The 14488-nt window shown below is 36.8% G+C and overlaps 1 protein-coding gene across 1 annotated transcript; it reads left to right on the top strand.

Annotated features, from left to right (window-relative positions):
* Positions 1-495: 495 nt before the first annotated feature.
* Positions 496-9443, top strand: tcea2 (transcription elongation factor A (SII), 2). The gene is made up of 10 exons (XM_039652173.2): positions 496-738; positions 1221-1283; positions 2435-2540; positions 2786-2879; positions 5446-5582; positions 6690-6746; positions 7074-7228; positions 7425-7571; positions 7885-7956; positions 8793-9443. Exons 1-10 carry the CDS (start codon positions 670-672, stop codon positions 8799-8801), a joined length of 909 nt encoding a protein of 302 aa, XP_039508107.1. The 5' UTR covers positions 496-669; the 3' UTR covers positions 8802-9443.
* Positions 9444-14488: the final 5045 nt, after the last annotated feature.

The raw sequence follows: 14488 nt of genomic DNA on the forward strand, positions 1-14488 counted from the left end.
TTAACTAGAACACATCAATTATGTAAATGAACCCGCCATATAGTTAACTCTTTAAACATTTTGAGAATGACGGCCATTTCCATAATGCTCTGTATAACAGTATATCAGCGGTCTATCAAATTTATATCAAATGTGTTGTGATGAATGTATAATGACTGCAACAAACTTAACTAGAACACATCAATTATGTAAATGAACCCGCCTTATAGTTAACTCCTTAAACATTTAAATTACATAATATTTTAACATTAAAATAACCTACCTTTCACCTCATTTGTCATTCAAATATCCTTGCTATAATTTCGCTCCTCTCCTCTTGGCTCATTTACGAATTAAACATGACTGAAAAAGACGCTGTTCTTGGTTTCCTGTGTCGGTGTGTAACGTTAAGTTAATTGACTCACTCTAACTGATTCAGTCTGATTCGTAAACGAGTCGTTCAAAGCGATTTTATGAACAGTTCGTTTGAAAAGATTCGATTCAAAAGAACAATTCGCTCGCGAATCAGTCATCGCTAAACAACAGACGAGAGCGAGAGAAAGGCAGTGGATTCCTCTCATACTGCCACTAAAAGAGACACACACACACACACAGAGAGACGGGCGCATTTTCACACATAAATGGAGACACGTCCATCGGGCGCCATCAAACGGCCCTAAACCTGTAAACATGGCGAAGGACCAAGAAGTGGAGCGCATCGCCAAGAAGCTGGACAAAATGGTGCACAAGAAAAACACTGTAAGTGTGACATAGTTCTTTATAACTAGCATCTGAAAAAAAAACGTACAGGGAAGAACTAACGTTATTGATTTCATCCACGCGCTCTTTTCTGTTTGTCTTCATAAACAAGCACGAGATCTACTGTGATTATCACCTGTTTCATCCTCATTCAGTCAACCACCGGGCTCGTATTGGTCAATCTTCATGCACAATCACACATTTGGCGTTTATCCTCTCATGTTTGAAGCGTTTGTGTATACTGTGATGAGCTGGCAGCTGGTTGTTCTCCAAATTTCTCCCGCGGAAACAAAAGACTCATTTATCCAACACTTAACGCCAGTCAGTCCCAGTTATGTCCCCAAAACACAACATTCATTTATGTGCAGACTGGCTGTGTTATTATATGATCCAACCTATAGTAGAAGAAGCCAGTGTTTACGAATGCATTTTAGAAGTTGTTGTGTAACTGTCTTTTCACCTCGATGTGTTTTTATCTTCAGGATGGTGCTATTGACCTGCTTCGGGAGCTGAAGAACATGAAGATGTCTTTAGAGACCCTACAGGTATCTCAGCTGGACTGGAGACAAGAGCATGTGCTGTGTTGGATTACATAATCTCTTTCTCTTCCAGTCATGGAATCCCATGCGTTTGTTCTTATTGGCTATATGACTGATTGTGCTATTTCCACAGTGTGTAGTATGCAATCTATGTAGTAGAGTATCTGGATAAATTAGATTTGTCAAAAAGTGCAGTATACAGGATATTGCATAGTATATACCACGATGCAATGTGCTCGACCTTCCATTTCTATTGTGATCAATCAATCCTGTCTTTTTTTGACTCATTTGACTTTGATTATAAATACAGGATTTAAAAAAAAAATGCAAACTATATATATATCTTATTATATATCTTTTTCAAATGTGGTATTCGATACATTTTTCTCCTTTATACGCATGTTATAAAGGTTCGTTTACTTGTGTTCAGTATGTATCTATGAGTGGAGTTAAGCAGCTACATGCGGATGAAAACTTAATACACTGCGGAAAACGCATTTGTTTAAGGCCCCTTCACGTTAAGAATGACAACTGTAAAGAGACTGATATAACTATATTAGCGTCCACACCAGTGGACGAAATTGATCTGTTTATTGCACGCGCTGCAGTTTACGTCGCTTCAAATGCTCAAGCTCTTAAAAGCATGATTGGCTGTCAGAGTTTTTATCGTTCATCAGCTGAAAACAAATAGTTTTGAAAGTGGTTCCAACATATTCATCCCTCTGTTATTACTCTGCTATTCATTTAGAATGATATATATTTTTTAGAACTATAATGTTAATAATTATCGGGGTCTTTAGTCTTTTCTGATCAATGCCTGATGTAATGTGATTAGAATTGTGAAGGATATCATGCCTAATACTCAATGTTGGTCAAAAACTGAAAATCTCACGCGGATATTTGCTCAATCTTTTATTTACTTACGATCCCCTCTCTTGCTCAATCTTTTATTTACTTACGATCCCCTCTCTTTTGAGCATTTTAGAGCAGAAGAGTGACCAGTTAGTCAAAGCTTAGTAATGGGCTACTGGATCGTAATTTGTTACAAAATGTATCAAGTTACAATATATCACAAATTGGATGTTGTGATAGTCCACTGTTAAATTTATTATAACCAATATGATCTTCCTATTGTTCCAATGTGGCCTACGTTGCAGTCGACACGGATCGGGATGTCAGTGAATGCAGTGCGGAAGCAGAGCTCGGAAGAGGAGGTGCAGACACTGGCCAAATCACTCATCAAGACCTGGAAGAAACTGCTGGGTACTGCATCTCCATTCACACCCGGACAAGACCTTTTAGACAAGCGTTACCCTTCTTTCAGAGTGAATGAAAATGATTGAGGAGGAGACTGAAGATTTCCATTTTAAAAAGTGGTGGCACAAGGCTGCTGTCTGTTTGCTTTCTTGCTCTTATTATATTAAGGATTTTACAAGTGAACTTGTTGATAGTGAATGCAATGAGTTTGTATAGTGTTAAAGCTGGATTGTGAATCTTCTTTCATGTAGATGGTTCTGAGGCTAAATCAGAGGAAAAGAAAAAAGGTGGATCTCCTCTCCAGTCCTCGTCTTCTAAAGACTGTCCTGGATCCAGTGACTCCAGGTGTGTGGGATCTATTGTGTAAATGCATATTAATGGATCTTATTGTGAACAATTCTATGAAAGCTTGTTTTCACCTCTGAATAAAAAATAAGAGGAAATTGCTACGTCAAAATTGCTGGGTATAAGCTTGTAATTGCAAGGAAAAAAGTCAGAACTGCAGATATACAGTGGGTACGGAAAATATTCAGACCCCCTTAAATTTTTCACTCTTTGTTATTTTGCAGCCATTTGTTGAAATCATTTAAGTTTGTTTTATTTTTTTCCCTCATTATTGTTCACACAGCACCCCATATTGACAGAAAAATCTGAATTGTTGACATTTTTGCACATTTAAGGCGGGCATACACTGTGCGATGTCTGTGCGATTTCAGCAAGGTACCTACTCACACTGAACGAGTAAATCGCATGCGATGCAAAGCCAAAGTTCAGGATTTATGTGCTCACACTGTACGGTCCGATCGTCGAGCCGCGACTTCACTGCTCACACTATGCGTGTAATATCTGCGATAACCCCCTGGATTGCGCCTATTTACGTGTATGTATCCAGAGATATTGTCAAAACAAGCATCTGCTATCAGTATCAAGATGATTTAGTATTTTCAATTTATGCATTTAATTATTATTATTATATTATCATTATTAGGGGAGGCCTATAGGCTAATTTTACTATTAAATTGATCCGCTATTATAATTAATTTGCCACGCAATATTTTCACAGCACATAACCAACGTGCTGTGAGGATAATAAAATATTAATCTTACTCCTCATTAAAAATTGTCTAAAACATTTAGGTCGATTACAATGAATTATATATAAAATAACTATTAACAGTCTATAATATGTCCGAACATTGCCATTATTAATCATCAATGAAAATTAAAAACAGGTTTATTTCAAAAACATTGTTTGACAAAATAATAAAAGAGGTGTTGCATATCAGGTGGCTTGAAGACGGTGGGTAATATTATCCATTTTGCAACACGAACTGGAAGTAAGCAACAGTAATTTGTAGCTCGTTTTTATTTTAATTTTATTTTTGCTGCACATGAAATGGTTAAACTTCTGTTTTCGCGCAGGTGCAGTGAGGGAAAAAACACTGAGTTTAGGGCAATCGGTTCGTAGCTTTGCTTCAACTGTGCGATATAGTCACGAGGAGCGACCAAAATTTCTGACATGCCAGAAATTCATCCGACCATCCGATTGTCGATCGTGAGAGGTTAATCGCCTCTCGTTTCTCCCTGTACACTGCACGAACACTGCACGACAAACGACGCACGACAAAGCTGAAAATCGGTCCGACACGAAAATGAGTCGCACGAGTCAGAATTCGGCTCAAAATCGGACGAAAATCGCACAGTGTATGCCCGCCTTTATTAAAAAAGAAAAACTGAAATATCACATGGACCTAAGTATTCAGACCCTTTGCTGTGACACTCACATTCTTCTGATCATCCTTGAGATGGTTCTACACCTTCATTTGAGTCCAGCTGTGTTTGATTATACTGATTGGACTTGATTAGGAAAGCCACACACCTGTCTATATAAGACCTTACAGCTCACAGTGCATGTCAGAGCAAATGAGAATCATGAGGTCAAAGGAACTGCCTGAAGAGCTCAGAGACAGAATTGTGGCAAGGCACAGATCTGGACAAGGTTACAAAAAAAATTCTGCTGCACTTAAGGTTCCTAAGAGCACAGTGGTCTCCATAATCCTTAAATGGAAGACGTTTGGGACGACCAGAACCTTTACTAGAGCTGGCCGTCCGGCCAAACTGAGCTATCGGGGGAGAAGAGCTTTGGTGAGAGAGGGAAAGAAGAACCCTGAAGGAGTCCAAGATGGTGATGAATACGATTCAAAACCTTTTCCAGAGTGCTCTGGACCTCAGACTGGGCCGAAGGTTCACCTTCCAACAAGACAATGACCCTAAGCACACCGCTAAAATAACGAAGGAGTGGCTTTACAACAACTCCGTGGCTGTTCTTGAATGGCCCAGGCAGAGCCCTTTCAGTTTTTCTTTTTAAATAAATGTGCAAAAATGTCAACAGTTCTGTGTTTTTCTGTCAATATGGGGTGCTCTGTGTATAATAATGAGGGAAAAAAATGAACTTGAATGATTTTAGCAAATGGCTGCAATATAACAAAGAGTGAACAATTTAAGGGGGTCTGAATACTTTCTGTACCCACTGTATATACAGTAAAACCAAAAATTATTATGATATCAGATATAATTTTTTACATTTTTTTTTAACTAGTGGACACTAGTTCATTTATGTAAGTGAGTATAGCAAAATAAAGTAAACTGTGACATAGTTCTTGTCATATATTATTACCTTTTTCTAAACTATAGAGAATAAAATTGATAATGTGAGAAATGTTGAAGGTGTCAGAACAAATTTTGGTTTGACTGTACATATCGCACTTTATTATTTAATTTTCATTTACTAAAATGCAGGAAAAATTTAACATTTATTCTTTAGATAGCAACTTCTTAAGCCTATTAAAGTAATTGTGGCAAATAAAGTAACGTTTTACAAAACAGTGAATTGTTTCCTCTCGTTGACTAGTGGCAAACAAGAGACGCCAAAAACTCCCACCACCCCAGTGACCCCAAAATTCACCTCCTTTCCCCCTGCACCCGTCACGACAGACAGCGTGCGCACTAAGTGCCGAGAGCTGCTGGTGGCGGCCCTACAGACTGATGGTAAGCCATGAACAAAATTAAGCTAAGCAACTGTACGTTCATTTTACTCCATTATAAATGAAAGTTCATTGCACTTAATTAAACAAAGTTACATGAACTCTAACTGTGAAATTAAGTTACGCTCGCTATTTGGATGGAATGGTTTTACTCAATTCAGTCAAATTTCAGCTACACAGTGTATTTGAATAGAGTTTTAGTTATTTAATATTTAGAAATAAACATTTCTAATATAAAATATATTTTTTGGTGAAAGTCAAGTACAACATGTTCACGTTTGTCATAAATATTGGTTTTGACCTTAAAGGTATACTCAACCGTTTTTTCATATTAAACTGTTATTCCCTTAACTAAGATGAGTTCTGTCATCTCAAGGCGTGTACTCAATCGCTCTGGCACTTAGCTTAGCCCAGTTCATTCAATATGGGCCAAGCAGAGAAGCGACCAAACACCTCCACGTTTTCCCTATTTAAATACAGTTACACGAGTAGAGTAACTCGACCTAGGACGGTGACACAAAATAAAACGTTGCGCTTTTCTAAGCGTGTAAAGTGGATAACTATATTGTATGGCAGAATACCATAGCAAGTGCTGTATAGCTGTTTGTGAACGTGAAAGATTTGAAAAGTTTTAAAGATCAAAGTGCATGTCGAATAGAGTTGTTGTCTCCTAATAGAAATAATCAGTTCTAAACTGTTGAAACAAGTCATCAGCAATTCCAGTCTCACTTCCTGTTACATACCTACATAACAATTGAACAAATTAGCATAATGCCAGCCTATGGTCTTCATTGGCTGCCTGCGAATGACGTCCTCAAACACTGTGGTTGTAACTGAGCGCTGTAAGGGATGAGGATTCGTGTTGGGATTAATATGGAAAAAACAGCACCACCGTAACAATTTGTATCAAGCGCCGAGGAAGCTGCTGAAATTCAGATAATAAGTATTTCTTTTCTGACACATGCTTGCAAGCAGTGGACCAATCGCAGCAGACTGGACTGTAGAAGACCTCCAAAATAAAATTAGAAACAATTAATGGCATAATAGGGGCATGTTAAGCATAAACTGGTTTTACATTTTAAGGAAGTTATTCTTTGTATATATTTCTCAGGTGATCACCAGACAATCGGAGCAGACTGTGAACACCTGGCTGCGCAGATTGAAGATTATATCCTTGAAAAACGCACTGACCGCAAACTTTTATTTTGAATACACAAAAACTGAATAGATAAAGATGCATTTTGCCTGCAAATTGTGTAGTTCTACCCATCTACCAGCAGGGGTCATGATAATCAGCCAAACCTTGACCTATTACCCCGAAACAGTGTTTTGATGGCTCAACACTTTTCTTTGAAAGCCACCAACGAATGGGTTTACTTGCTGTAGTCTCTGCATATATTATATATATATAAATATGCAAATTTCAAGGCTTCCCCTTGAAAGGAGAAAGTAAAATAACGACTTAGTGCTTCCTTGACTGGACTTCATGGCACACGTATCTACCAGGAGTTTAAATCCACTGACATAAAGTACAAGACCAGACTGAGGAGTCGCATTTCCAACCTCAAGGACCAGAAAAACCCAGACTTACGCCGGAACGTCTTGTGTGGCAACATCTCGCCTGACCGCATCGCCAGTATGACAGCAGAGGTACGTCTGGATCTGATTTTGGCTTGGCAATTGACATCATCAAGTCCTGCCCTAGATTTCTTTTTCTGGTTCGATTGGTCTCACTCCAATATAAGTGACAATTGGAAAGAAAAGACTATCTGCCATTTAAGGTCTAGTAAAGTGAAGCTTCTCTGCAGGATGTGAAGCGTTTTTGTGTAAATTGCGTGTTTGACAGGAGATGGCAAGCGCAGAGCTGAAAGAGATCAGGAAAGCGCTGACCAAGGAGTCCATTCGAGAGCATCAGCTCTCCAAAGTGGGCGGCACGGAGACTGACATGTTCATCTGTGGAAAATGCAGGGGCAAGAACTGCACTTACACTCAGGTATGCTGTGAACAACTTCTCACAAGCTTTTAGGACCGTTTCATAACCAGAAACGTTTATACATCATTATAAAAAAAACCCAGCAAACAATCTGAGCGTGACACCGCAGTAGATTACACGAGTATTTGTACACAGAGGGTTAAGCCACGCTTTAAAAAAGAAAATGGGGGCGGATCAAGTTTCTGAAACGCATAAAGCTTCACATTTCTGTGCTTTGATCCGTTTGCAAGTCTGAAAGGAAGTTTGCAAGTGGGCTAAAGCTGCGTTGAAGCGTGAAACGAGCAGGAATGTAACGCAAAGTCTCTCCCCGCAGGTCCAGACACGCAGTGCAGATGAACCCATGACCACCTTCGTGCTGTGCAACGAGTGTGGAAACCGGTGGAAGGTAAGATTGCCCTACACGCATTGCAGTATTCAGAGTAATCTGGGTTACTGAAGACCTAAAAACTGTCAAATCCATTTATGCGACTGATAAACTTTAAGGGTTAGCTCACCCCAAAATGAAAGTGCTGTCAGTAATTACTCTTTCTCATGTTGTTCCAACCCCGTAAGACTTTCGTTCATCTTCGGGACATGGAAAAAGATATTTTTGATTAAATCTGAGAGCTGGATCACTCTTCCATAGGCTTCTTAAAGGGATACTCCACTTTTTTGGGCGGAAATTGGCTCATTTTACAACTCCCCCAGAGTTAAACAGTTAAGTTTTACCGTTTTCAAATCCATCCATTCAGCCAATTTTCTGATATTTAGAAGAATATCAGTAACCAGTTTCTGGTCTCATTGATTACCAGTATATATTTTTTCCTACTATGGAGGTCAACGAGACCAGAAACTGTCTGGTTACTGATATAATCTTCTTAATATCAGAAAATCGGCTGAATGGATTCGAAAAAGGTAAAACTCAACTGTTTAACTCTGGGCGAGTTGTAAAATGAGCCTATTTCCAAAAAAAGTGGAGTATCCCTTTAAGGGAGTGAATCTGGCCGGCACAAAAGTTATTAAAGACATCGTTAAAGTAGTCCGAGTGACTACAGTGGCTCAACTTTAAGTTTATCAAGCGACGAGAATAATTTAAATATCTTGCAGTTCTGCTATTTTGTTTTGGAGGTAAATGTTTTGATATTCAATATATTCCACTAGTTATTGTTCTTGATTTACAGGGGCGAGGGGAAACATGTTTTGGATACTGTATTTATTGTCTTCTGTTTTCTCTTTTCATAGTTTTGCTAAAGACTAAAGTGAGCAGGATTCTTCATATGAAGAGATGACCTGAATTCATAGTGAAAGGAACTGTTTTTTTTTTCTTTTCAGAAAAAAAAAATCTGACGTCTTTTTTTGATACATTCATTTTCATAGCTTTGTAATATATGAGTGTTGCAACTTCAAAAACCTGCTCTGTATTATTTTTTATTTTATTTTATTTTTTACTGGTGTAATGTCATTGCCTTTCATGCACTGCCGATAACTTAGACTCAGTAAGTCAGCTGGCTTGTTCATTCTTGCTTTGCCTTTTGATATAGCGCTTGTGCCTTTTTTTCTGAGTGCCAAGTAATTGCTGAAAGAATTTGTACCCATTCCTACGGATTTTTTTGTTTGTTTATTTGTTTTTGAATGTGTGCTTTTCATATGTATATGCAGTTTATGCACTTAGCAGATGATTTATTTAACCAAATTTTGAAAGGTCGATTGCTTTTCCAGAGTTTAGGGAGTCTTAAAGGATTACGGTTAATATTTGAGTCTTAATGTAGGTGGTAGTTTGCTTCTTGTAGACAGCCAGACAAAGAGAAAAAACAGAAAGTGGTACATGATTAAAGGTTCATATGTATTATATGAATGTGACTGTTTTGCCTCCAGTAAATTTGACTAGAAATATTTTGTGGATTGTTGTTTTTTTTACTTCACTTCGTCCTTCCAGACCCACCGGTATGATGTATGTCTATTTATGCAGCAGCAACATATCTTACATACTCACAGCAGCGCGTCTGTTTATCAATACTTGCTCTGAAGCAGCAGCGATCTAGTCTACCAAGACCAAATACATTAACATTGCAATATTCAATAACTAAAAATAAATAAATACTAAAAATAATATAACATAACATAAAAATAACTAAACATATACTAAAACTATTCAGAGAGTTGTCACGATTGAAATATCTTTAAACAATTTTTTTAAAATGTAGGCAAAGCTAAATTTTCAGTAGCCATTACTCTGGTGTTTTTCAGTAATATCATATTATCCATGTTGAAAACTGATTTGAAATTCCAGTTTTGTGAAAAGATTTCGGTTAATTATGATTCGAAAAATCCATTTTGATTTCATGCGTTCTTGCTAAAAAGTATTAAATATATTAAACTCCTTACTGACCCCAATCTTTTGCACGGTGGGGTGTCAAATATGGTGCTAGGACACATCACAGCAGGTTTGAAATCAATGCCGATTGGAACCAATGATGTTGTTTGATATTGTTTTGATGTTGATGTATTGTTGAACTACTTACATCGTGGTATCACTTGCATGGGACACATTTTGGAGCTCAATATCCACTAGAAGACACTATGAAATATTTTCCAGAGAGAAAACGATAATCAAATGGTGACATTTGAAAAACATGAATTTGAAGGTATTATATATTAGTCTGCTGCTTTTTATTGTGCTTCTGATGTTTTCCACTAGAGGGAGCCGTCAGACAATACTCAGAGCAAACACTCAACAACTGTGTTCCACTGACATCATCCATGTGATGTATTAACAAGAATATGATGCTTTAATCCAGTGTTTGATGTCATTGATCCTGGTTTTAAATGGAAGGGATCATGGAAGGTCTTCCAAAATAACGTCACATATGGGGTTAGTACCTGCCAGATCATTAAGGAAACAAATCTTTGAATGTGTGATGGGCTGGAGAATTGGGTGAGAATCTCCCGAGCAACTGTCTCCACAGAGGGGTGTTCGAGGGACAAAATAGCCACCAGTCATGAGGGAATTAAAGGGTCACTAAGCAAGCATTTAGATCTGCTGATTTCAAATGAATGGCTGGGTTATTTAGAATGCAAAGTGTTTGGAGGAAGTTTCCAGGCCTTTCAAGGGAGTAGTAAACCATGAATATAGCCCATCTATGGCCTCAGGTGAAGAAGAAAGGAGGATTTTAACATAGTCTTAATGTTACAATCCTCCTTTCTAAATACACACACACACACACACACATATATATATATATATATATATATATATATATATATATATATATATATATATTTGTTCTCATCAAAAATGAGTAATGTGCAATGCTTTAATAAAGCTGTTCAGACGGAAAGTCTTTTATTTTTATACCTTTAGTTTTCTTGTTAATTTTTTTTAAGTGATATGTTTTTGTCATTTTATCATTGCTATGCATTTTATTTATTTTTATATCAGTTTTAAAGGTGCATTTTGTAATATTTATGAGGATCTATTGACAGAAATGCAATATAAGATCCATGACTATGTGTTCAGTGGTGTATAAAGACCTTCCTCAATGGACCATTATTTTTTATTACCTTAGAATGAGACTTATATCTACATATTAACCGCTTGCACCCCCTTCTATAAAGGTCGACATATTGTGACGTAACGTTTTTACCGTAGCCGACAATGAACAAACATTACAGAGTGCGTTTCGTTAAAACCTTGAAAGAGAAGCCGCAAAAAGCTAGAAGCTAGCCATAGACACCATGAGTATGTACTTTTGCCTTGTCAGTGGTGTAAAATATGTAGTTGGACTGTTTCATGTAACTTAGTTCTTCTCCTTCGCTGTGTTATGGCTTTGTTATGTGAGGATAAATGTGCTGGTTATTGAGACAGCTGATTAGTACTATTGACTGTAAAACAGTAACGTTACAGGAATTACCAACCTGTTGATCACGGTCGACAAGTCGATCTTCGAAGCATTTCAAGTCGAGCGCGAAGAGTTTTCAAAACCAGAACCAATATATATAGTTGGATAGTTCATGGTTCTTCTCCCTCGATGTATTATGGGTTTGCTATGTGGGGAGAAATGTGCTGGTTACGTTTGTGAGACAGAGACAATCAACTGATTATTATATTAAATAGCTTGATCCTCACCTGACTATGGCTTTGTAAACTTTATCCATGATGTGGTTTATGGACCGTGGTACAGAAACTTGGGTTAATCTGGCTAGTCTCTGCTGTCTCAGACAACGATATGTTTGTCCCGTTTTAGCCACTGTAGGGAAAGGGAGGGGTGAGCAGTGGGCTGAGCCCTTAGTGCAACCAAACCGCTAGATGCCGCTAAAATCTACACACTGCAGCTAAACTTCAGTTTATAGGTTTAAGTAAGTATAAGGTATACGTTTTTCAACTAAGATATATATATATATATATATATATATATATATATATATATATATATATGAGGTGATGCTTCAATGTATTTTATGAGAAAATATAAGTGATTTTTGATTTTGATTCATGTAAACCTAGGAGACCTCTAAAAACAAAACTAGGATCCTTTAAAAATAGCATAGGGGCATTTAAAAAAAGAAAAGAAACACATGGATTGTTTACAATAGCCTTATTTAAATACTATGAATTAACAAAACATATTTAAAATATATTTCGTGTCAACTTCAAACAGGCTACAGAGCGAGTTTCACGTATCGGTCTATAAACGGTCTGTTACACCACCTTTTATGTAACTTAGCCTATCTGTTTTAATGAGTGTTTCCTGAAGAGTAGGCTACTCATCTCTGTCCAGATGACGGGTCACTATCACCGGCAGATTCATGTTGGAAAGGCAGTGTGAACTAAGCCTCATGTTCAACTCCAGAAAGAATGTTTGTGGAGCTTGAAGGGGGAGGGAAAAATGTCTCTGTTGGTATTTCCGTCTCGCATTTTTAGCCATTTTTTCCCTACTAAAATACATGCAAACTTTATCCGACACAGATGTTTGAACAGTGCTGATATATGTGCAAGAGGCACATTAACTGTTTCAGTCAGCGGTCACTTACACGGCAGAAGCGAGTGTGTATGTTAGAGCCGCTTGACTGATATCCGTGTTTGTTTTGGCAATATAACATTTCCATATGGTCAGCGATGGCAGCGAGAACGATAAAGCCTGAGAAAATCCACGAGCATTTAAGGATACTTGGCATTTCACACTGGTTTCGATATGCGGTCACAGAGTTGAAAGGATAAGTCAACACAATTATGAGACGTGTGACGTGTAACTAACTGACAGTAACACGAGGAAGACAGTCTAGAGCTCTTAATGCTATAGCCTACAAAAAAATCACAAACATCCCAGTCAACCTCCTTAAAGTAAAACCAGATGTGCAGAAGGGGGTCAAGTTAAGTATACTATTTAGAGGGATACAGTAGATCATATTACTTTATATGGTCGTTTCACGTTTAAAATTAAGCAGAAGTGATTCTGCAGCCTGGGTTACTCTAGTCTTGAGTATGGCAAGCCACTAGCTTAAATTGTACCAAGCCTTACTCGTTGTAATTGCATTTTTACTAGTAACAATTCAATAGAGAGCTCTGCAATTCAATTCATAACAATTACAATTAGAGAGCTCTACAATTAAATTCTTACTAAGAATTACAATTAGAGAGCTCTCTAATTCAATTATTACTAGTAAGAATTACAATTACAGAGCTCTCTAATTCAATTCTTAGTAACAATTGCAATTAGAGAGTTCTACAAATTAATTTTTACTAGTCATATCTCCATTGACTTCCATTCATTTTTAATAAGAGAGCTTAATTGAATTGTTAGCTAAGAATTAGTAAGAATTAGAGCTCTCTAATTAAATTTTTACTAGTAAAAAAAAAAATTAAAGATGTATAATTGCGGAGCTCTGTAATTTAATTAAAGAGCTCTGTAATTGCATTCTTACAAGTAAAAACTGAGAGAGCTCTACAAATATAATTGTTACTAGTAAGAATTGAATTGTAGAGCTCTCTAATTGAATTTTTACTAGTAGCAATTGCATTAAAGAGCTCTCTAATTGAATTGCAGAGCTCTGCAATTGCATTCTTACTAGTAAGAATTGAATTAGAGAGCTCTCTAAATCAGTTTTTACTAGTAATAATTGCATTAAAAAGCTCTCTAATTGTAATTCTTACTATAAAAAAACTGATTTGAGAGCTCTCTAATTGAATTCTTACTAGTAAGAATGCATTTGCAGAGCTCTGCAATTCAATTAAAGAGCTCTGCAATTACATTCGTACTAGTAAAAATCGAATTAGAGAGCTCTCTGATCATAATTGTTATTAGTAAGAATTTAATTAGAGAGCTCTATAATTGTAATTGCTACTAGTAGGAATTAAATTGTAAAGCTCTCTAATTGAATTCTTACTGGTAAAAATGCAATTATGACAAGTAAGGTTGGATACAATTAAAGCTAAAATGGCTTGCCATAGACTAGGTTAGTGAATATACGTATAATTTGGACTTGATTTTGATTGGATCATTGTGGTTTTCTATTGCTGTGATGTCATGTGAGCAACATGTTGTCCCACCCTCAAACCAGTAAACGCATCATCAGAGAACAGATTACAGGAAGTTGTTTTGATTAAAGATTACAAGTAAATAAAAAAAATAAAAAAATGATATGCACTGATCAATGATTTATAATAAATACTGCAATATTCTGAAAAAAAAAAAAAAAGAAATCATCAGTTTAGATTTGTATAGTGACTTTAAGCAGTTAAGGGTTCAGTACAGATTGAAAAGCCCTTCTGGAGGCTGCAGTAAAATTAAATCTCTTGGCAAGCTGTAAATTAATAACACAAACATATTTATTATTAACAGTATAGTCATATCCTCTCTTTAAAAAAAAAAAAAAAAAACATTAAAAAAAATCTGCAACCAAGTCAAAAGTTATGAAATATTAGACGGGCTCTTGATTAA

Source organism: Pimephales promelas, chromosome 20, assembly GCF_988280905.1.
Source record: "Pimephales promelas chromosome 20, fPimPro1.hap1.1, whole genome shotgun sequence".
Taxonomy (NCBI): domain Eukaryota; kingdom Metazoa; phylum Chordata; class Actinopteri; order Cypriniformes; family Leuciscidae; genus Pimephales; species Pimephales promelas.